Here is a 24,377-nt window from a genome sequence, read left to right on the forward strand (position 1 = left end):
TGAAGAGGGTGGTAGAAACCTTGTGCACATAGATGGGCAAGGCCCTCAGGATTACCTGGAAGTCAGCTGGCCCAAAATCGAGTACAGTGGGCACACAGTGATGAAGTTAGGCATTAATTGTCGACCGAGAATACGTGAAGGTCCCCTACCCTCTTGACAGAAGCAAGTCCAAGCAGTAGCAAAGATTTAATTGATAGAAACTTCAGCTCAACTGACTGCAAAGGCTCAAACGGGCCCTGGTTTAATGCTTCGAGCACTAGAGACAGGTCACAAGAGGGTATAGAGGGTGGCCGGGGAAGATTTAACCTTCCTGCCCCCCTAAGGAACCTGATGACCAGGTCATGCTTCCCTACCTACGTCCCTTGGATGGGGTCATGGTTAGCAGCATTTGCAGCAACATATACTTTAATGGTCAAGGGAAACAGCCTTCACTCCAACCCTTGCTGCAGAAAGAAGAGCACGACCCTGATCGGGCCCTTCCTGGGGTCTTCTCGGAGAGAAGATCATCACTCGTCGAACAGGTTCCACTTCAAGTTGTAAGCATGTTTCGTAGACAGTGCTCTCACCGAAGTGATGGTGTCAACTATCTCCTGGGGAAAGTAACCTAGAACTGCTGTGTCCCATCCAGGTACCAGACATGAAGATTCCAGAGGTCGGGACATGGGTGCCACAGATACGTCAGAGTAATCTGCCAAGGAGGGGCTGTCATGAGAAGTTTTAGGAGTGGGCCAATAAGGTGCCACGAGCAGGACCTGCTCCTCATCTTATGAATGGGGTCTCCAGTCTCCTGGGAGCATAGCTTGTGACAGCTCGTCAGCCATATGTTTGAGCAGACCTGGAATGTGAATGAAACGAAGTGACCTCAGAACCTTTTGATTCCAAAGGAGGAGGTGGCGGGAGAGTTGCAACATGCAGAAGGATCACAGACCACCTGGTCAGTTGTTATCTGTTTCGACCAGCACGTGCTTACCACGTAAGCACCCTTTGAGAAAGTTCAATGCGAGGCACACTGCTAACAATTCTAGGCAATTGATATGCCAATGCAGTTGGGGTTCCGTCCATACACCCGTCACTGTGTGCCCATTGTAAGTGGCCCCCCAACTGGTGGTTGAGGCATCTGTGTAAACCACAGATTGCATGGAGACTTGGTCTAGGGTACCCCTGCCCAGACAGTATGCATTTCCTCTGTAAGGGGTGTTGACTGTGTGTGTGACAGAATCCAACTCCATACCGAGAAAAAATATCCTATGCATTAGGGAGAGTTCCAATTCCAGCTATTTTCCCAGTTGACCCGAAGGCCCAACATGCTGAGGTGCAAAAGCACCAAGTCCCTGTGTGCACACAATTGATCCCAAGACTGAGCCAGTATGAGCTGATCATCATGGTAGTTGAGAATGCGAACACCCTGTTCTCTCAGGGGAAAAAGGGCAGCCTCTGCAACTCAGGTGAAGACACAGGGTGACAGGGACAGTCTAGAGGGCAGGACCTTGTACTGATATGCTTGTCCTTCAATCGCGAGTAAGCAGGAATGATCTGTTGTGTGAAAGGATCAACACACAAAGTATGCATCGTTCAGGTCGATCACTGCAAACCAATCTCGGGGAAGGATGCAACCGAAGATGCTTTTTTACATCAACATCTAGAACAGTAACCAGTGAAGGGCACGATTCAAGACACACAGATCCAAGATTGTTTATAACCCACCACCTTTCTTGGGTACAGTGAAGTAGGGGCTGTTAAACCGACATGCAACAGGAGCACAGACCACCTGATTCCACAGGTTGGCAGAGGGTGTGTGACCCAGGGACAGAGAAAACTGCTCTCTCGTCGAGATTTTCCCGATTCTCCAACCCAGCTCAGAAGGTGCCTTCACCGTCCCCCAAGAGCAACTCCTTCTCTTGCTCTTCTACCCACCTCCAGGTTTGACCTTAGATGGGTGGGGGGCCTGCTTATGCCCAGCTCCACAGCAACGCTTGCTTGGGGCTACTGCGGATGCAGCATGGGAGTAGGGGCGGATGCAGGGGGCCGCCCTCAGTGACGAGCAGGCTTTGGTGCTGCGGCCGGCAGACAGGTGAAGTCAGCAGGGTGTGCACCTCAGTCTGCTTCTGTGCATCTAAGAGCTGCTGGGCCAGGCTCTCGACTGCATCACTGAAGAGGCCCGTCTGGGACACAGGGGCATTAAGCAACCGGACTTTGTCAGAGTCCCTCATATCAACCAGACACAACCAGTTTTGGCACTCCTGGACGACTGGGCTGTATAACGCACAGCCCAGATGCCGTGCAGTGACCTTCGTCGCTAATAGCATGAGGTCAGTAGTGGTACGGAGTTCTTTGAGAACTTCTGCATTGTGACCACCCTCGTGCAGGTCCCTCAGTGCCTTAGTCTGAAGAACCTGCAGTAACGCCGTAGTGTGCAAGGCATAGGCAGCATCTCCAAAGACCATCATGACCATCACCCGGCGCCAGGTAACAACTGCATGCAGAAATGCCTGGGTTATACGTTGTCTATAGCTAGACCCACATCGTCTTTACAAAGACATAATGTTGAGTTTGCCACGCAATGTTGTCTATAAAAAGATGCACCTGTGAATGCTCTTTTCGGGAAAAAGCTCTTTTAGCATGCTGAAGCACACAGGGGAGATTGCCGCCTGCAACACAAACAGGGAGTACTGCATTCTGATGTGTGCAACCCACATGACATGGGAAAACCACCACTGCTGAAGTGCCATATCCGCCAACACAAAGGTCTCTTAAATAGTGCACTGAACTTGTTCAGTCTTCTTCTCTCAGTAGAGTAGTCAGGAGCAGAACAATGTGATCACTCGGTTCTGAAGCAAAAAGCTGAATATGCGTTGAACCTGCTGTCTTTTTATGCTCACGTTGTGATCAGTGGCAGCTCGATGCAATAATTACATGCCAGTGTGCATTGGCTAGTTTAGTTGATACTAAAAAATGAAAATGATACTACATAATATTAATTTAGTATCAAGTAAAAGTATTGTTATTTTAAATGTTGTTTAGATATTTTTTGTTTAGATATTTTGTTGTTGTTGTTGTTGTTTTTTTGTTGTTGTTGTTCTTTTGTGTGTGTGTGTGTGTATGCAACATTTAATGCCAGGACATTTTAAGGCCTTCATTTGTGGAAGGGTGTATTAAGGCTTAGAAAACCTGTCTTGATAGTGACATTGTCTGAGGCTGCAATGATGCCACTTTTTATTTGCACACAACCAAAACAGCCTTGTAAGACTAGTAAATATGAAGAAGCAAGCTACTTTTGATATTATCATCTTTGTTTCTGGAAAGATCCTCTCATTTTGGTTTCGAGCCTTAACACCTCCACCACACCTCTGTCCTTCGATAAGACCTCAGTTTACACAAAATGTTTAGTTTACAACTGAGACCAAAAAGGGTCATCTATAGTTCATTTCATCAGAAGATGATAACAGTGCTCATGATTCTGTGCTGCATTTCTCTGGCTTTTCAAACAGTATTTGTAGTATTCAGAGTCATAACTCAACACATGATGTGTGTGTGTGTGTGTATGTGTGTGTGTGGTTTATTGAGCTATTGCTCAATTGCTTTATTGCTCATTTTGTGCAATGTGCGTGCAATTTCTGTTTGTTAGTAAGGAGAATTCTGGTATTTAGTCATCTGTAAATCAGCCTAACATACAGGACTTATTTTCAAAATTATGGTTATATTCCAACAATTACTTAACAATCAACCTACATGAACAGCATAGCATAGTTGAGTCACGAGAGAAAGAGCTGAATTTTGAGAACAGACCATAAAAGAACGATCCTATGAGGGCAGTATAAATCATGGCCACTGACACAGCGAAACATGATAAACCTGGTATGACCCATACTGTGGCTTGAATTATGAGATGCCTGAATTATGCATATGCTCTCTGAGGTTTAGGGTCCAAATCTCTGTTTAGCTGTAGATTTGCTCATGGTAAGGCCAAAACAATCCATAAACTATCGTAGGTACATCTGTCTCCTTAAACACGTTTGATTGCTGTTCTGGTAGATTTCACAGTTTGAGGGAACAATGAAAAACAAACCCTTCAAGGGAAATGTGTGTTATTTTAGCTATAACGCTCTGGAAGGCAGCCTATTTTGAGACTATGACAAGATCTTTAAATGCTTTCTAATTTCTGTTTTCTAAATGGCTGATATTAAGATTAGCATACCGTTTAGGAAAACGTCTCAGGTTACGAATGTAACCATGGTTCCCTGAGAGGGAACGAGACACTGCGTCCTCTGAAGGGACACTATGGGGAACACCTCGTCGTGACCCGTGTCTGAAGCATACTTTGAAAAACGCCAATGTGTTGGCCGGCGACAGCCTCTGACGTCGCTACCGGCGCGACTATAAATACGCGCCCGTAGGACCCGTCACTTATCTTCTTCGTGAAGCTTGCGTCCGAAGCATGGCAGGGAGCTAGAGGACGCAGTGTCTCGTTCCCTCTCAGGGAACCATGGTTACATTCGTAACCTGAGACGTTCCCTGTCAAGGGAACTTCGAACTGCGTCCTCTGAAGGGACACTATGGGGAACAGTATACCCACGCCGCCATGCTGAGGGGAGTGCAGGCCAGAATCATGGCAAACACTAAGTACCAACTCTACCATTTCACCGGGAGTCGCCCCTGGGACGGTTCGACGGCTGTCCATGACATTATCCCTTATGGCCAAAGGCCTAAGCTACATACCCAACTTACCTGAAGGGCCTCGGCCCGGGGTAGAGCTGAAGGCTTGGAATCACGAAAGATTCCTTTAAAGGGATACGGCTAAGAACTTAGCACTGTTTATTACCAAGTCTTGCCTGTCACAAAGGAGGGGCTCTCGTGGCACTCTGATAGAGCAGCTCGTAGATGGAATGGCCCGGGAGCAGAGCAATTGGAGGACGGAACATACAGATGAAGCCTCGGCCACGCCTGTACCATGGCGTCCAGCCCCAATGGAGCTGGATGAGTCAGAGGAAGCCAGAGGGGATATTGCGACGCTCTCTTGAGCCGCAAAACCGATCCACCCAGGTCTGGCCAACCTCTCTAACTCTACTTCAACACCTTGGTGCGAAGGCGCCATTCCCCGAGCCTCAGCAGGATGTCTGCTCTCACAGTGCGTCTCAAAACAGTATGTAGTACTGGAGCGCTCTGATGAAAAAAAACGAGAATTCAGTCTCCCATGAGAGGAGGACTCCGAGCTCCGAGCAGCATGCTCATAGGCGACCCTTTTAGAAAAGGGGAGCGCTGCTAAACTACCGCGAGAATTGCCCACACAGCCCCCCATGTTAAGGGGCGGTGCTTGAGGTGTATTACAAATACACACTGGTTGGATGAAGCCCAAGGAACCCCGAGGCTAATCATCTTAAGAAAGGGAACGAAGCGGAGCGCGTAACCCTTACCGTACAGGATTTTAGAAAGTGCGCAGAGCCTTGCGTGCACACTTACCACTTACGTGGATTTGAGACAGTGCGCAAAGTGTTCACGTGCACACTGACCACCATGTGGTTTTGAGAAAGTACACAGGCTTAGCGTGTGTACAGAAAAAGGTTACCTGACAACCACTGTATGTGGGAGCTCACCTTCAGAGAGACCTGTGAAGCCTACTATCTGATAACCACAATATGTGGGAGTTCACCTACAGAGAGGCCTAGAGAGGCCTACTACCTGTTACCTGATAACCACCTCAGTGGAAGTTAATATGGAACTCGACTCCAGGGAGGCCTGGTGAGGCCTACTACCTGACAACCACAGTATGTGGGAGCTCACCATCAGAGAGGCCTGGTGAAGCCTACTATCTGAAAAGACCACAATATGCGGGAGTCCACACAGCCCCTCATGTTGAGGGAAGCGATGCTTGGGGTGTATAACAAATACACACTGGTTGAATGAAGCCCAAGAAACCTCGGGGCTAATCATCTTAAGAAAGGGAACGAAGCGGGGCGCGTAACCCTTACCGTACAGGATTTTAGAAAGTGCGCAGAGCCTTGCGTGCACACTTACCACTTACGTGGATTTGAGACAGTGCGCAAAGTGTTCACGTGCACACTGACCACCATGTGGTTTTGAGACAGTACACAGGCTTAGCGTGTGTACAGAAAGGTTCCTAAGCATCGCAGAGGCGCTGGATCGCATGGGAGAGGCGAGCTCCAACCCTCAAGCGAGGGGAGCATCACCTGAGGCAGTACATACAGAAGGACTCTGTAACTACCACCTCCCCGGATGCGCCAAGCGGCCAGGCGGCCCCTCAGGGTGACCTGGCCGGATATCCATGAAATTTCCTGCAGTGCTATGCCAGTTCTGACGATCAGCCAGGCTCCTCGGGAGGGGTGTGGGACGAGCAACCGCAGAGCGCTTGCTTCCCGCACGTGGAACTCGCTCCGCGGTGGGTGTCGCGCCCTGGGGGGGGCGAACCCACGCAGCACGGCCGCCTGCCGAAAGCGTGTGATCGTGGCCAGAGCACAAGGCTGGAACTGAGCACTGTAAAAGGAAACTCACAGAGTCTGTTAGAAGACATAACCACCAGCAACATAACACCCATAAGCAGAAAGGGTTACATACTCACCCACCCTCCTGTACTGGAGTCCCGCTTTACGGGGCGTCCCCTTTTGGTCCGGACCGTCAGTAAGGAGGTCACTATGAAAATAGGACCAACCAAAAACATAACAGGTCCAGGATAGGAGACTGTTATGTGAGAAACTTTCCACCTAACCACGATCAGGTGGAGCGCTGGTGGCTACAGGGGAATTAGGCAGGGGAGAAATGAAACAGAATTTAAAAACATCCAAAAGGAAGTGACAAACTCCTAGGTATCGCTCTGATCCAGACGAGAACGCTGCCCCGTCTGAATCACATCCTTCAGACCCTGCTTACCTCTTCGTGACCCGCGATTCCTCTTGCCCCTGCCCTCAGGCGGGGGAGGAGCACGAGCCGCGACACTAGCCTTCTGCGCCCGTCTTCGATCCTCAGATCGAGATGGGCCAGGACCCCTTTGTTGTTCGGGCTCTGCTACTGCGTATGATTTACCATTTAAGCGGGATGTATCCTGGAAGGGCTTAGATGGCAAAGAGGGAGATTTTAGAGAGGATGTTCCCCCACTGAGAGATAGCAAGCCAGCATCTCTTCTACAGGGGGCATCCTCTCATAGCCGTCCTCGTGCATGCCATCGATATCAGCATAACTCGTATGCTGAAACCGATGGATGCAAGAGAAAACGGCCTCTTCCATTCCTTTTCAACTTCTGCATGTAAGTCAGGCAAGAATGGAAGGCTCACCTGGGCTGCGGGCTATGGTCAGAAAAATAACACTCATCGAGTCTACCTCGCGACGTTACCTTTCTGGCACACTTCCATGGCAAGTTTATTTATTTTTATTTTTATTTTATTTAAAATTTTTTTTTTTTTTTTTTTTTTTGGCCGCGGCGCGATCCATAACCTCTAACAGCTCCCCATACGCAGAGCAGGAGAAATGAGCGGCTCAGCCTCAGCTTCTTCACCACTCTCAAATATCTCCTGCTCTTTCTGGTTAGAACCCAGCAGAGCACTAACTTCAGTGTCAGAAAGGGTTAATGACAACGCATCTTCCTCTCGAAGTTCGCTCTCGTTTGCCGCCGGAGAGTGTGAGAGGAAAGTCCCTCTCTAAACTCCTCAGCGAGATCCACCTGCGATCCCCACGAGCTCATTCTCCTCCGTGCCTCGGCAACGGCGGGTCCTGAGCCGCGAGATCCAGATGACAAACGAGAGCGGAGCTTTTCCACAGAAAAACGCTCGCAGTGCGCGCAGATTGCCCCCTCAAGGACATCGCGCGCGTGCTCTTTGCCCAAACAAGAGACGCAAAGACTGTGTGTGTCATCAGGTGTCAAATAACGCTGACATGGATGCACACACTGTTTAAACGCCTTGCTAGTGGATGCCATGATAACCATAATAGATCGCTCTTACCATTCTGGTCGTTTCTCAGATGCACGCTTCAAACAAAACAGTCAATGAAGACGAAGAAGATAAGTGACGGGTCCTACGGGCGCGTATTTATAGTCGCGCCGGTAGCGACGTCAGAGGCTGTCGCCGGCCAACACATTGGCGTTTTTCAAAGTATGCTTCAGACACGGGTCACGACGAGGTGTTCCCCATACTGTCCCTTCAGAGGACGCAGTTCGAAGTTCCCTTGACAGGGAACTATAAACATTTTACTTCCAAAATTATTTTGTGCTTCAGAAAAGCCACATGTTTGAAAAAAACAAACAAACAAAAAACACACAAGATCTAGAGTATAAAACAGCCCAGGTGTATTGTCAAGCTCCTAAAAGCCATGTGCCTTCTAGCAGTGATTTAGCAGAGCTTCACTCTGAAAGTATAATTTCAGAGTTAATTATTTCTGGTGCAAAACATATAAGAAAACTTTATGGACTGACTGAAAAGCTTCCACAGAATCCCTGTCTGACACAATAAAATTCAGTAATATTATTAGTTTAACTGCATTGACACTATCGGTCAGATGAGAACAAAATTTGAACTGAATTGAGCTGAATAATGACACTAACTTTGCAACATCAAACCTGATATTGAATTGAATCATCTTTAAACTAAATTGAGCTGAATACTGACACTATTGTCTTCTGAAGAGCTGCTTTACTTCTGAAATTAAATATACCATAATTTAGTTTTTTTATATATCTTAACTATCTGTTTATTTTCTGTTTATTAATGTAAAGCTGCTTTGAGACAATCTGTTTTATATAAAGTGCTGTATAAATCAATGTGACCTGACATGTCAGCATCTGTTCCTCTCCCCATCTAACAAATGCATGCGTCCTCTGTCTCCATTTCCATTATCATCCTCCATTATCAAATGGTAGTCGTTACTAAGTCAAACATCACTATAACTAAATTCCTCTAACTTAGAGCTCCTGATTAGGGGTGTGTGATATTTATCATCTACGAAAATATTGTAATTGTTGTTTAATGATGTGTGAGCTGACATTATCAAGTACTCACTTTTGATAAAAAATCTAATAAAAATAAAAAAACAAATCCAAAAGCATTCACTGAGTGAAGTCTATTAGAATGCCTCTATAATTCAAGTTGTGCCTGAGCACAATCACAAATTATTTTAAAAGAATATAAAGAAATTAATATTGAGTGGGTTTTATTTTAGGCACACTATTGTCTGTTTTGTCACTAAAAATTGTTCCAAAAAAGTAGATCAGAACATGCATCCCAGAACACACTGTGGTGTTTAATTCCTGAATGAATCAGATTTTTTTGTAAATTATTCAATAAACCATTCATAAAGACGGTCACTTTCTTTGTTTCTAAATGAATCATCCATTTTAAATGAAAATTTGAAGAAAAAAAGAAGTCCCTGTACTGTGTCATCACCTACTGGTGGTTTTAGTGTCATAAATATACATGACAGGCCTAAACCAGCCAAAGTACCAGTGCCAAAACACACTACACATAATATTGTTTAATTATCATTATCAACAAAATTCCCCAATAGTGACATTTTTTTTTTCAATATCACATACCCCTACTTCTGATTTTAAAAAATCCCTTAAAAACCCCTTAAAACATTGTACAGGATTGCCTTTACCATCACTAACAGCAGTCACTGTATATGAAGGTATCAATCAGATTTTACTTTCTTGATCTTTTTCTCAGTTGACTTCTCAGTTTGTTCTAGAAAAATGAGAAAAAATTGTGAGCAAATGGTGATTTTTTGCTGAACTCTACGGAAAATAGCTATATGACTGTTTGTTGAAGATCTCAACAGTGTCTCAATCGGTGCTCTGATTTGCCAAAAGCAACTCATTTAACAGCTGAAGGTGCCAGAAATAAAAAAAGCCATGATCTGAGAAAAGCCAAATATACAGGAGTAACCAGAGAATGGTTGAAGCTGATGTGAGAAAAAAGAGAGATGCACTACATGTCAGCCAGCCAGGAGAAGATAAATGGGGGGGTTCCTGGGGGGCGAAGGGGAATGTGTGTTTTGCCGGCGTGTTTTGACATTCCCAGCGATGAGCCAGACCACTTTGCCTTTGTTCTCCTGGGTGATCTTTATCATTGCCAATTGTTCACAGAGTTCCTTAAAACTGGAGTTGGATTTAAATGGCATGAGCTATACAGAGAGAAGCAAAGATAACTAACATGAAGTAATCTGAAGAAAACTAAGACTAACATAAATAAATAAAATTAACTTTTAACCATTGCACAAAAGTTCCTTAAAGTGGAAAAAGGTTATTTAGACCTCCTTTTGGAACCCTAATTTTCATGAGCATAAGGTAGAGTGAGAGCTAATTCAGTATAATGCATAAAATGTCATTTTTGTGACATCAAAGTTCTGTTTTTAGAACTGTTCACTGAAAGGTTCTTTGGGGAACCAAAAATGCTGCTTTTATGGTATCACTGTGAAAACCTTCATGTGGAACATTTATTTTAAGAGTGTAAGGTAGATTGAGAGCTACTTTGCAGCATGCAACAACAAAAACCTTTGGCATCTTTGCAACACCTTAAACAAGCCCAAAACAGCAAATATTTTAGAGTTCCCTGTATGAAGTCCTTAAACCAAACCAAACTACAAATTGTCTGATTAAAAAAAAAAAAAAAAACTCTACTGGGCGACCATGCAACCACATAATTCAAACAATGTGATTGTTCAAGCCAGTGTTGTTCTGATCAGATTGGCAGTGGATTGTGGCTGGCTTGCATTTGGAGTGATGTCTTTTGGTGAGGTTTAGCAAAGGAATGCTACACTCCGTTCAATGAATAACAAGATCAGACAAACTATGCGAGCCATGTATAAACAGACCGTATTACAAACAAAACAATCAGCCGGTGGTTATTTAAATATGGATTTCCAAGCAAAGTAAGAGTCAAAGTGTCGAAAGCGTGCCGTGTAAAAAAACCTTCTTTTTGGAAGCTAGTGGCATTCTTCCATTGTCTTATGCATAGTCAGAGAGAATATCCATTTCATCGGATTCATCTGATGGCAGCAGCCCTTGTTATAAAACAAAGCTAGAATGAATTTGGAGTTGGGTGCATGCAATGTAGGTTTACGGTATGACCGCACTACAAAATTTCTCGAAATGAAGGAACTGAAATAAATAATCAGAATTTGCTTTTCAACTTAATCTGATGCTGGCATATCGCATGTTAACTTGGACAATCTTTTATGTAAATCTACTTAATTCATGGTTACAGTAGACAGCTGTACCAATATTTTGAGCTATTTTGAGGTTATGTGCCACATTTAAGAGCATTTATTATTTAAGCCATAAAATATGAGAGGCTATTGTGCATATAGTCATTGCAAATGGCTATTGTTTTTTTTTTGAACCTTCATCTTGGACTATATTCACCATACGGCATGGTCTTGAGTACTCAATATCTACCAAAATTGTAACATTGTTATACAAAAATGTATTACACACAGTTTTTGTATAGCAACACATATTTCATGCCATAGCTGATCAAAATAACGTGGACACCCTTTCTAATTAATGGGTTTGAGTAATCCGGTAATTTCCAGTAATGACACACAGTGGCATTCTGCATAAATGTGTGCTTTCAGCTTCGTTGCAACAGCTTGGGAATAGTAATTAAAAAATAAGGGGCCAAGCAAACGGGCAACATGATGACCAAGCAAGCATTGAGCATGAGACCAACTTCAAAAAGTACTAAACAAAGCATTTGGAAATTAGTCAAAGCGAAATCCAAAACAGTCTGCCAGCGACATCAAATTTGGTAATAATCGCACCCATGGTCTAGTAGGAGTTTTAAAATGCCAGAGAGGACTATAGAATTATTGGTATCTATGTTCTCAGTATGAACCAAAGAACAGGTGACAGGGGACACAGTTCCAAAACTTTTTGAGTATCTTCAGGGCATGGTGCCAATGACACATTTTGAGTTTTGCAACGATTCGCCAATGTGTTCATAAAATAGAGTATTTTGTGACATAACTCTGAATGTTTGATGGTCCAAATGGCCAAGATGGAGAAATTAGGTGTTGTACAACTCAATAATTAGCACCGAATCTAAAGAGACTAGTTTTGTGATTTATGTTCAGAAAAAATATATATATATTTACAACTCGACAGTTTTTGCTAATTTTTCATGTCTCCTTACCACTCGGGGGCACTGTGTAGAAAGTGTGCATGTAACATTAGATCATGGTTGTCGTGACACACACCAAGTTTGGTTTGAATACACTAAAGCGTTGGGAAGTAATATTCTCTCATCCAATTTGATGTGCTCTTTGTCAAATTTGTTCATGCGTTATTCCAGAACGGTTTCAGTAATCAACTTGAATTTCAATCTTTTTGTCTCCATGGTCTAAAGATGTTATGGTTCGATTCCATTAAAAATATATATATATACATACACATACATTCACTGGCCACTTTATTAGGTACACCTTGCTAGTACCTGGTTGGACCCCCTTTGGCCTTCAGAACTGCCTTTAATGGGTCATATAATGCAGTTTCAATTTTTCCTTTCTCTTTGAATTTTTACAAGCTCTTCCTGAGAGATTTTAGTCCCTTTTGACATGATAGCATCACACAGTTGCTGCATATTTGTTGTTTGCACATCCATGATGTGAATCTCCTGTTCCTCCACATCCCAAAGGTGCTCTACTGGATTGAGATCTGGTGACTGTGGAGGCCATTTGAGTAAAGTGAACTTGTCATGTTCAAGAATCCAGTCTGAGATGATTTGAGCTTTGTGACGTGGTACATTATTCTGCTGGAAGTAGCTATCAGAAGATGGTACACTATAGTCATAAAGGGATGGACATGGTCAACAGCAATTCTCAGGTAGGCCGTGGCATTTAAACTATGCTCACTTGGTACTAAGGGGCCCAAAGTGTGCCAAGAAAATATCTCCCACACCATTACACCACCACAACCAGACTGAACCGTTGAGACAAGGCAGGAGGGATCCATGCTTTCATGTTCTTTATGCCAAATTCTGACCCTACCATTTGAATGCTGCAGTAGAAATTGAGAGACATCAGACCAGGCAACATTTTTCCAATATTGTGTTGTCCAATTTTGCTGAGCCTGTGTGAATTGTAGCCTCTGTTTGGTGTTCTTAGCTGACAGGAGAAGCACTCGGTGTGTTCTTCTCCTGCTGTAGCCCATCTGTTTCAGGGTTCGACATTTTTTGTGTTGAGAGATGGTATTCAACAAGGCATTTTCGTCCACACAACTGCCGCTCACTGAATATTTTCTCTTTTTCAGACTATTCTCTGTAAACCTTAGAGATGGTTGTGCATATAAATCCAAGTAGATCAGCAGCCCATCTGGAACCAACAGCCATTCCACTTCAACAAGTCGTCCTCACCACATGTAGATGCCTAAATGCATTGACTTGCTGCCATGTGATTGGCTGATTAGCAATTTGTGTTACCAAGCAATTGAACAGATGTACCTAATAAAGTGGCCGGCGAATGTGTGTGTATAGATAGATAGATAGATAGATAGATAGATAGATAGATAGATAGATAGATAGATAGATAGATGCATAATATATGAAAAGTGCATATGAAGTATTTAAAGTGTAATAGGCCTAGGATAATTGAGTATGGTTTCCTCGTGTTCATGGGGCAGGCTGGCAGCTTAAATATGGTTAGGGAAATGTGTACTTCTGTAGTACAGTACACTGAGGTGCAAATAGTATCTGCCAGTATTTACTCTAAGTAAAAATAGTCAAAGTCAAGTCAGATTTATTTGTACTGTACTTTTTACGAAATGCATTTCTGAAAGCAGAACATGCCTAATAGCATTTAACTACTATTTAAAGTTTATGCAAAGAAAATATATATCTTTCTACACACACTTTTTTTCTACACAAATAATGTCTGCCTAATAACAATAACTAGGAATAGTCAGTTAGACTACACAATGGCCAGTCAAACATAGTTAACTAGTAAGGATCAGTCACCCCAATGACCCGAGTGTTCATGCCAGCTGACGGTGGGCGGTTTCTCCCTGTGATTAGCAGTGGAGCCAGGGTTGTTTAGTGCACATGGTGCTGGGTGGTCTGAGAAAAATGCTGAGCAGCAGTTTTAATGTGTTTTGTATTTGCCAAACGGAACTCCGTCATTAGAAGAAGTGGGAGTCCCATTTAAGCTGCTATTAGCTGTAATGGCCAGGTTTTGAGTGTGTGTGTGCTTGTAGGGCACGCAATTTCCTAATGTAACAGAATCCACTGGAATCCCTGCAGTCCTGCCTGTGTGTTTTTAGTGGTCTGAGGCTCATAAACAAGAACTCCAGAAACACTCTTGCAGGGACACCTTTTTGGTTTTAATGATTTTGTTGCATGATGTCATGTTTATGTTGGCAAAGTTATTTTGTGTTTTTCAGCTCTGTTTGTGCAAATGTCTGTTTGTGCTTCAGTTACATGGAACTTAGAGATTAGGAAACACACTAAGGCAGAACCTTTCTCACGTCTACCCCATCCTCTCTTCTAGGTTCACTCTGTATGCCGTGGACAGCCGTGGTAGTCGGTCAGATGCGAGTTTTGTGACCGTCCGCACGTCATGTCCGATGGTGGATGACAGCAAAGCAGAAGGTACATTGTCATTCTCCTTAGGCTACACGTGTGAATGAACAGAGTGAGACAAGCGCGCCAGTGAAATGTCATCTTCACACCCATCTGAGGTGGCAGATCTTCATGTCTTGCCTGTTTATGATGACATCATCCATAGTGGCTAGACCATTTTACTTGAACAGAATACACAGTTCTGGCAGCAGTATGAATTACAAGGAAGTACAGCACTCGAAATCCATGTCAATGCAGAAGTAAGATTGCAGAAAGTTCACTCAAAGGAAAGGAAATAAAGAGCTTACCATGCAAGTCAGAACATGATAATGTGTTAAGAAAGAATTAGAGCATGTTATGAATCCGATTTTCGGTTCTCATTTTCTTGACAGAAGTCTACTTACTTATTTTGAATTTGCACTTGTGGCGAACTTCAAATCATAAAAGTATATATATATATATATATATATATATATATATAAATTACTTCAACATTACAAATGTATAATTACACATATACTAAAATTCATGACACAAGTTTAAGTAGAAATTACATTAAAGTATATTTTGGTTTAAAATAAATGCTTGTTGATACATTCAGCCGTACACTTTAATCATATTTCAAATACAATTGAAGTCATTTTCACAGGCCTAATCCCAATTTTATTTAATACCCCTTCCCCTTCCCCTACCCCTCCGCCTACCCCTTCCCCTTGGAGAGAAAATATTTGCCTAAGGTTTGGGACACCACTACTATGACATCACACGCCTTCATTCGTCGTCTAGCTCTTACAATACACACATACTGGCGTGCTGGTGTGCATAAGAGCCTTTAATTATCGTTCTGGATTAAAGGTGCTGTAGGGAACTTTTGTAAAAATATATTTTTTACATATTTGTTAAACCTGTCATTATGTCCTGACAGTAGAATATGAGACAGATAATCTGTGAAAAAATCAAGCTCCTCTGGCTCCTCCCAGTGTCCTATTGCCATTTGCAGAAATTCATCCGCTCCCGGTAAGAAACAACCAATCAGAGCTGCGGTCTGTAACTTTGTTTGTGTTCAAAATGTAGAAAAATGTATATAATAAGCGAGTACACCATGAATCCATTTTCCAAACCGTGTTTTTTTGGCTTGTCCTGAATCACTAGGGTGCACCTATAATACGTGTTTATATTCTGATTATTTTAGATTGCTTCAGGGATGCAGTCTGTAATGATATGTCATTGGCAAATATTAGGGATTTTTTGCAAAAATGTCTTTAAGTAACATGGCCGTTAATATGAACTCACAATTAAATGTAACATAAAACAAACGATTACTTTTCGTTAAAATCTTTATTTATGCCAAAAATCGTACATTTATGTGTCTTTTTGTTCGCTGTAGCAGCCATGTTGCAGAGATTATTCATACCCCTTCGTCTCAAGTGTGGTCCTGAAAAATCTTCGTTTGAAGGGCTATCTGGCCCTTCCCCTTACCCCTACCCCTTCAACCAAAAGAGAATCGAGACACCCCTATCCCTTCACGTCAAAGGGGAAGGTCTAAGGGGTAGAATTCGGATTGGCCCTAAATATAAATAAATGCACTTAAGTCCATTTTAAGTGGGAATAATACAAATATAAACTTTAATACACTTTCAATTGTCTGAAAACATTACATTTAGTTCACACTTAAGCTTTTTACTTTTAAAGTATATAATTCTCTATAATTACTCTTTTTTTAAAGTATGCTAAACTGCACTTCTTTTTCACAAGGTTTCACACACACACACACAAAGACCGGAGACATTTGTCAGTCATTTAAAATAAACATCTGAAAATATCTGATTTTTGTTCTTTGAAAACTGACTGTTCAGATTTGAAAATGTCAGATATGTTCTCCCCTCAAACAGAGATCGCTGACAAAGTGTACAACCTCTATAATGGTTACACCAGTGGAAAGGAGCAACAGACGGCCTACAACACCCTGATGGAGGTCTCCCCACCGCTGCTGTATCGAGTACAGCATCACTACAATTCTCACTATGAGAAGTTTGGAGACTTTGTTTGGAGAAGTGAGGATGAGCTTGGCCCCAGGTGAGGAAGACAATGACCGAACAAAGTAGGGGTGGCTGATCCGATATTCAGTTTCAATATTGGCTCTGATACCGCCATTTTCTGCTGGATCGGGTATCGGTCTGACGATACAGATCCAAATCTGAAGTTCTGAATATACTATATTGTGTTATTGTTAAGCCAGACGAAATGCACAAAAACATTATAAAGCACCATAAAGTTTTTTATGCACTATATTCCAAGACCATTCCATAGTTTAATGTCAGGTATAGAATAATATATATATATATATATATATATATATTTTTTTTTTTTTTTTTTTTTACAATTCATAGTGCTCTCTGCTCCAGTGTAGTGATCTACCAGACACCCGGTAGAAAGTAATATAATTTAGAAACAGTACTAAACTCCAGCAAATTAAGTCATTTTTTATTCAAAACCACTGATCTTCATCTACAGATTAAGTATAGGAACATTGTATCATCTTGGTGAGAATTCCACGTTTGAATGCTGAATGGAGAATGATAGTGTGACGACCGGGTGAAGAAGGAGCTGGAAACAAGTGCGAGTTCAACAATTTAATGAAAATAAAACAAACAAACAAGAGTACAAAACAATGCTGGGAAGACGACAATCCAAGATGGTGGCGAGACGGTGAGTAATCCGGATGGTGATGGTGAGTTGGCAGCAGGAGAGGATGGCACAGGAACTGCGGGGAATCGAGCCGAAAGTAAGTCGTGATGCTTGTGGAGGTGCGAAGAGTGGATGTGGTTCTGGGGGAAGACACGGACATCCAACGCAGAACAACACAGAAGCATAAGACCGTTATCCGACATGAAACAACGTTCTCACAAACACAAGACATGAGACAAGCCAATATATAGGGAGTGAGTAATGAGTGACAATTAATGGAGACGCCCACAAACTAATCAGTGCAGACGCGAAACACACAGACTTCACCACAAAGTGCAAAACACAGGGATCACGGTTTACCAACCGTGACAGATAGACAGCCGCAATGGAGAGAAGAGTTTAAGTGAACTTGAATTTAATGACTTGAGTATTAATCTTTACTTCACATTAAACTATGGAACATCTTCAGAACACTTGGAATATAGTGCACAAAAACTTTATAAAACAATAACATAGAATAGTATATGCATAACATCAGATTTGGATCGGTCTCATCTTACCGATACCTGATCCAGCAGGAACTGGCAGTATCAGAGCGATACCGATACTGAATATCCCACATATATAATACAACATGCATTAAAATCTTCTTCCCTTTGTGCTTCGAACTTTACTATGCGGTGCGCTGCGCGCTGTGACTCTCTGTTGCTTCAAGCACATCATTCTGTGCACGGGTTGCACATAAGTGCTTTGTGCTACTCGGTTATACTCAGTTTCATGTTATACTTTGTGCCACTCGGTTTCATGTTATACTTTTGCGCAATGAAAGATTATTGATAGAATTTCTTGTTGTCTTTTATATATATATATATATATATATATATATATATATATATATATATATATATATATATATATATATATATATATATATATATATATAAAGTTGTTAACCTTTAGTGGAGCCTGTTGAAAGTTAATGTGATGATCCTTTTGATAAAGAAATACTGTACACTTTAGTATACTTTTAAAAGAGTACTTATTATGGATCATTTAACAAATATACTTAATAACAAACTGAATTCAGTTAATTCCATGTTAATTATAGTATAACAAGTATTATAATTTGAGTTTACACTAAACTGTATTTTTAGGCAAAACACAAAGAGGAAGTGTGCACTGTCCCTTCCACTGGCCGCTGGTTCATCTCTGCTTGGCTTGCCATCCTAAACTCTCTGTGAATGTTTGTGTAATCTGTTCTCTGGCAGAACCAGCAGGGGAATGAAACAGAGACCACCAATTACAGTTCATTTTCCCTTTTTGGAAGGAACCAATTATCTTTATGAATATCAACACAGGCTTTGCATTAGGATTAAATATTGTAATCTTGGAGCAGTACATAATGTTTGTCCTAAAAAAAATGGCATATGTTTTATGAAAATTATTTGGGTCATAGTGTGTCTTAAAAAGAAAAAAGAAAGAAAAAAAAAGGTAAATATAGTGGTTGAGCAGGAAATTTGGATTGGATGTGTGCACTGTCTAGTTTTCCACTTCTTACCATTTTTTATTACACTAAACTCAATGTCTTTTGAATGTACTTATTTATTTATTTAATAGAACCATTGTTTTCATTGAAAAACATCATTTTAATGAAAACGAGTAGTTTTTGCAATTTCATATATATATATATATATATATATATATATATATATATATATATATATATATATATATATATTAGTGGTGGGCCGTTATCGACGTTAACGTGCTGCACGTGAGACTCTTATCAGGCGATAAAAAAAAAAAAAAATCTATCTTAATCTATTCTCAAAGTTGGGTTGGGAGCTGGGTCTATGCAAAGCAAGCTATGACGACTTCACCTTGATATTTTATATAACTGACTCGCTGAGGACAGCCTAAAAAGATGCTCAGGACAGTTGACGGGCCACTGCTGCGCATATTCACGAAAGGTTATCTTTCTCACGTGTTGTTAAGCAGTACCGCTTGTCGATTTAAACATTAAAGCATCCAAAAACTAGACGCGGAAAAGCTGAACAGAGTAGCGTTAGGTGCGCACGAGAGAGAGAGCCGCGTATCACGGACACGGACAGCGACACTGAACCGAGCTCTTTTCTGCGAAGTTCACCGAAGTTCCTCCTGCACCCGAACGAACATATGCAAATCGCAGTTTGAACAAACAAAAAGATGTGAAAGAGCCCAATTCAACACCATGGTGTTCTGGTGTTCAGGGCTCGCGCAGAGAATGGCGTCTCAAAACACTTGAACACCGAATTTGCTTATTTTTGCTCTTGTGTCGACAAATACATACAAAATATGTCAAAATATCCACCTTGGAAATTATGCTCGAAAAAACTGTCAGTTATTTCTTAAGTGAAAGTAAACAGTTGAGGGAAAAAAAATGGGATGTGTATTGTATTGGATGCGTTCATCATCTCTTAAAGTAACCATGCCTAATTTAGCTACTGGCTGCTGTAATGTTAATCCAAGAAAATGTGACTGAATTACTTTGTAGCTTTAACAGTCAAACCAAAAATTATTCAGACACCAGATATAATTTTATATATATATATATAGCAAAACTGTAATAATGTGAGAAATGTTGAAGGTGTCTGAATAAATGTAGGTTTGATTGTATATTTAATTTTTACACTGAAGACTATCCAGTGCTATTTTACATTTAATTATTTGGTTTCTGTACCTTGACACCTACAAACTTGAAAAAAAACTTAAACATTGGTGTGAAACAGGCGTAAGGTTGTTTGCACCTTGTGCAATGTGGAATTAGTTTACAGCTTTTTCAAGCACTTTGTGATGCATTTTGGAAACAGGAGATGAGCCCCTTTTCTAATGCACCACCTAGCTTGATAAACCCCTTCTCAAAGACTTACTGTTTGTCAATTTTATTTGGGTAACACACATATTCTGAATGCCGTCGGCAGAATTCGAATGAGCCATTTTAATCTAGATTAATTTCAAGATCACAGTGAGATTAATCTAGATTATAAAATTAATCTATGCCCACCACTAATATATATATATTAGGGGTATACCTCGGTTTTAAAGTCACGGTTCGGTTCATTTTTTGTAAAGTAAGGGAAAGAAATGCAAACATTAAACTGCAGGTTGTTTATTACTATAAACTTTTTTTGTACAATTTGTTTACACTTTTTTTTAAACACTTTTTAATAAAATATATATAAAATAAAAATAAAAATAATAAGAAATAAAATACTGCAGCAAAATTCTCCACTAAATAAAATACTCTCAGTCTCCAATATCATATAATAAAATATAATGAAAAATATAAATAAATAACTATGATTACAGTGCAGCATTACCAATCCCACCTTTAGGCCTGCTCATATTTAAAAAAATAATAATGCAGCATCAGCAGTTTCAGTTTTTAGACCTGCTCAGATTTCGTTATAGCATTGGACCGATCGGAATTAAGAGCAAAGGTCTGTTTAAATGCAGACGGGACCTGCGTTTAAATTACGGTAATTGTTTTCCTAGTCGTAGTGATGTTCACACTCACGTGATGCCTTTTGAAAACTTTAGAATCAGCTGCAGGGTGGGATTTGCGCTGAACACTGAGACTTCCGGCACTTATTATGTTCGTTTGGAAACACGAAAATGTACCTATGTTCCGTACAAAATATTGCATATATATATATATATATATATATATATATATATATATATATATATATATATATATATATATATATATATATACAATATTTTATATATATGGGTCAATATCACCATAGAGTGCCTTTCAACCCTCACAATACTCACAAATTTTGATTTTATTTTACCATTCACTTTATGTCATGTCATAATAGTAGACACTCAAATACTATAATAAATATATTATCTGAGCTCCCACAATGTTTTTTTTTTTTAAATTATGGGCCATTTTTTAGAGCACAAAGCATAGATATGTCCACCCTGTCGTGGACATATAAATTGCAGTTAAATATGTTTTCATTGCACTATTAAAATACAAATTATACTTTCTGAAAGGTATGATGACCCTTTCCTAAACAGGGTTATTTGTTTGCTTTCAAATTATAAATACATAAAAGATTCGCGCATGTATTTTTTCTTATTTGGAGAAATATTTGAATATTTGGACCCAGTTTTTGTTTGTATGTTATTGCCCCCACACCTAGCAATGGATTATATAGGTATGATTACATTATTATTTTAAATATTATTTAAAAATACCAAGATGACAGGGTGGACGAGCCCATGACGGAGTGGACACATGAAGCAGAACACAAAAAGCATGACAAAATATGACAATGAAACATTTATTCAATGTAAAAAAATAAATATGTAATTACATTCTCAATCACATTGATATATATTTTTTATTACAACTATTATCTACAGAAAATGTTTCTATAAAATGTAATAGAACATTTCTATAAATTGCAATATTAACTACAAATGAATGCTATGTCCACCCTGTCATGTGTATGTCCACCCCATCGAGTCTAAGTGGCCGACAGGGTGGACATTTTGTAACACCGACAGGGTGGACATTTTGAGCTTCAATTAGCATATTAGCTTACAACAAACTGTGACTAGCTAAATAGTTAGACGGGTTGTTGAAGAGAATTTGGTATATTTAAACTTACATACTTTGAAAATATTGTATTTTAATCACTTCCTGCATATTGTATGGTGACAGGGTGGACATGTTAAGCTTTGGCAAAACAAGTAAGCAAACTTATATGAAGAAAATTTGTCAGTTGAAAAGTCAGCTGCTACTCACCTCAGCAGTTGAAATTCCCGCCACTGAGGATAAAAAATCTGTTGTGATGATGTCACTAATGGGGATGGCCTCTTCTTAAAGGGACAGATTCCGCAATACGACAGGGTGGACAACCATTCAAGGGACATGGACACCTCCTTTTTTGTATTAATTAAAAATATTTATTTTTATTACAAAACGATCAATACACTCAATTTGAGTGATATCTTATTTAACAAAGTATTAATAGGAAAACATTTTTTTTTTTTTTTTTTTTTTTTGGGCTGTTTTACTCTCATTCAAATTTAATGAGCAGTGCCTGGGACATAGCAAAACAACATGCATCCTCTCATACAAAATTAAAGAAAATATTGAAAATGTATCTAAAGAGTCAAGTAATGCTTCTGTTATGAATAAAAAAACTTAGCCTAATATAACACACCTTTCATAGTCACTTGTATGTTGAGTTATCATGGCAAATGAGTTATTTATGTTCAGGACACCAAAAGGCACCTCACGGTGATATTGACCCATATATATATATATATGTACCACATACCCATATATGCTTTTATATAATATTTATAATTTATTAAAATAAAAATAAGGATGTTCAGGTCTATAAAAACACACAAAAATATTCAAAATAAGTTTAAGCTAGATGCATAATTCATTGCTTTCCTTTGCACGTTTTGTTTATTTGTGGCATTTTATTATATTGAACTTTGTAAAGTTTTAAAAAGGTCAATCTATCTAAAATTAAGTAGCGATGACCTCATCTGCAACAATGTTTTTTTTCTTTTTTTTTTTTTTTTTTTTGCATGTTAGGTACCATACTGACTTTCATTTGAAAAGTTTTTTTTTTTTTTGGTTCTACACAAACTCACCACCTTAATTAAGTCTAACACTAACACCTCTCTTTTTGGTCACCACAGGAAGGCCCATCTGATCCTGAGACGAATGGATCGGATCAGTCTGTTCTGCCGCTCACTGCTCCGCAGTGGCTTCATCCAAAGCCGAACAGAGAGTGTGCCGTACATGCTGTGTCGTAGTGATGACACGAGACCAGGTGGCACATTATGGCACAGTTCACTTCATGAAACCCGGCTAGCCTGCCTGGAGAAAGTCGTAACAGTGCAACGCAACATATATGGAAAGTCAAAATTACGATGAGACCAGAGCTGTTTGGACTCAAACTTCTCTCTTTATGGTCTCCAGCTTGGTTGTTCTTTTTCTAAATCTAACTGACTTTGAGACTGTGAGAGGAGGGTTTATTGTTTCCTCTTCTTCTTCTTCTTTTCTTTCTTCTTCTTTTCCAAATGCAGAGAGCCTCGGATAAGAAAGATTAATTTATTATTATTATTATTATTATTATTATTATTAATTTGTACTAATATAGCTAATATTTATTAGTTTTTATTTATTTATTTATTTATTTTTACTTGTTTCCTTTTTAAGGACATCAGTTTTGGTCGAAAGACTGAACTACTGAAGGACTATTTACGAATGTAAGAATTTAACTGCATGGTGCTGCAGAACTTCAAACCAGGTTCCCTTCATTTTGCAAACATATCTCTTGGAATACCTAGCCAAGCAAAACGAGGACATGATCTCTAAGTGGTTTTTCTTCTTTTCTATTCAACCCTTTTTGACATCAATTATATATATATATATATATATATATATATATATATATATATATATATATATATATATATATATATATATATATATATATATATATATATATATATATGATTAATTATATAAAATTAAATGAGAAAACTGAGAATATTGTCAGAGTCACAGACATTGCTTTTGAGAACAAGTATAGTCCTGTCACGTATATAATATTTAGCCAAAAGAATGTTCCTTTACAGTGTCCAAAGAAATGGAATGGGTTTTGCTGGCCAATGAGACCAATAGATTTCAAAGTGAATCATCTAATGCATTTGGCAAAGAGTTGTGGTACAAAAGAAAGCATTGTGCAGAACAACTCTGTAAATGATTGTTTGGGAATAAGGTGTTGTTGAAAAGGCATTTGGAATCAAACAAATTGTGAGAACTAAGCCTCAACACATTTTCAGTAAGTTGTTATATTCCATGCTATATTCATTGTGATAGTTAAATATGCTATTGTAAATACAGTTGTAAATGCAGTATGTAATAAGTGAATTTGATTTTTTTGTGTCCGTGGGGGTGGAGTGGTGGGAGGGGGGTCTATTAAATATGTATATAGAATCTCAAGACGTTTCTCAGTTTTATCTGACAATATGTGAAGAATCAATTAAACTGAGGAAAATCCTGTTATACTACCTCACTGGCTATCTCTATGACATGAATCTATATAGAAT

The 24,377-nt window shown here is 39.9% G+C and overlaps 1 protein-coding gene across 2 annotated transcripts in view; it reads left to right on the top strand.

The window, feature by feature from the left end:
- LOC127989645 (astrotactin-2-like) overlaps nt 1–23,701 on the top strand; it is a 463,909-nt gene extending 440,208 nt beyond the window's left edge. The window contains exons 20-22 of one of the 2 annotated variants that reach the window (XM_052591441.1): nt 14,482–14,582; nt 16,445–16,628; nt 22,959–23,701. In XM_052591441.1, the coding sequence (XP_052447401.1) occupies nt 14,482–14,582; nt 16,445–16,628; nt 22,959–23,196 (523 nt within the window). In that variant the 3' untranslated portion in view covers nt 23,197–23,701. The remainder of the gene's footprint in view (nt 1–14,481; nt 14,583–16,444; nt 16,629–22,958) is intronic. The other variant, XM_052591440.1, reaches the window with a different exon arrangement.
- Nucleotides 23,702–24,377: the final 676 nt, after the last annotated feature.

The sequence above is a fragment of the Carassius gibelio genome, chromosome A5 (assembly GCF_023724105.1).
Source record: "Carassius gibelio isolate Cgi1373 ecotype wild population from Czech Republic chromosome A5, carGib1.2-hapl.c, whole genome shotgun sequence".
NCBI classification, from domain to species: Eukaryota; Metazoa; Chordata; class Actinopteri; order Cypriniformes; family Cyprinidae; genus Carassius; species Carassius gibelio.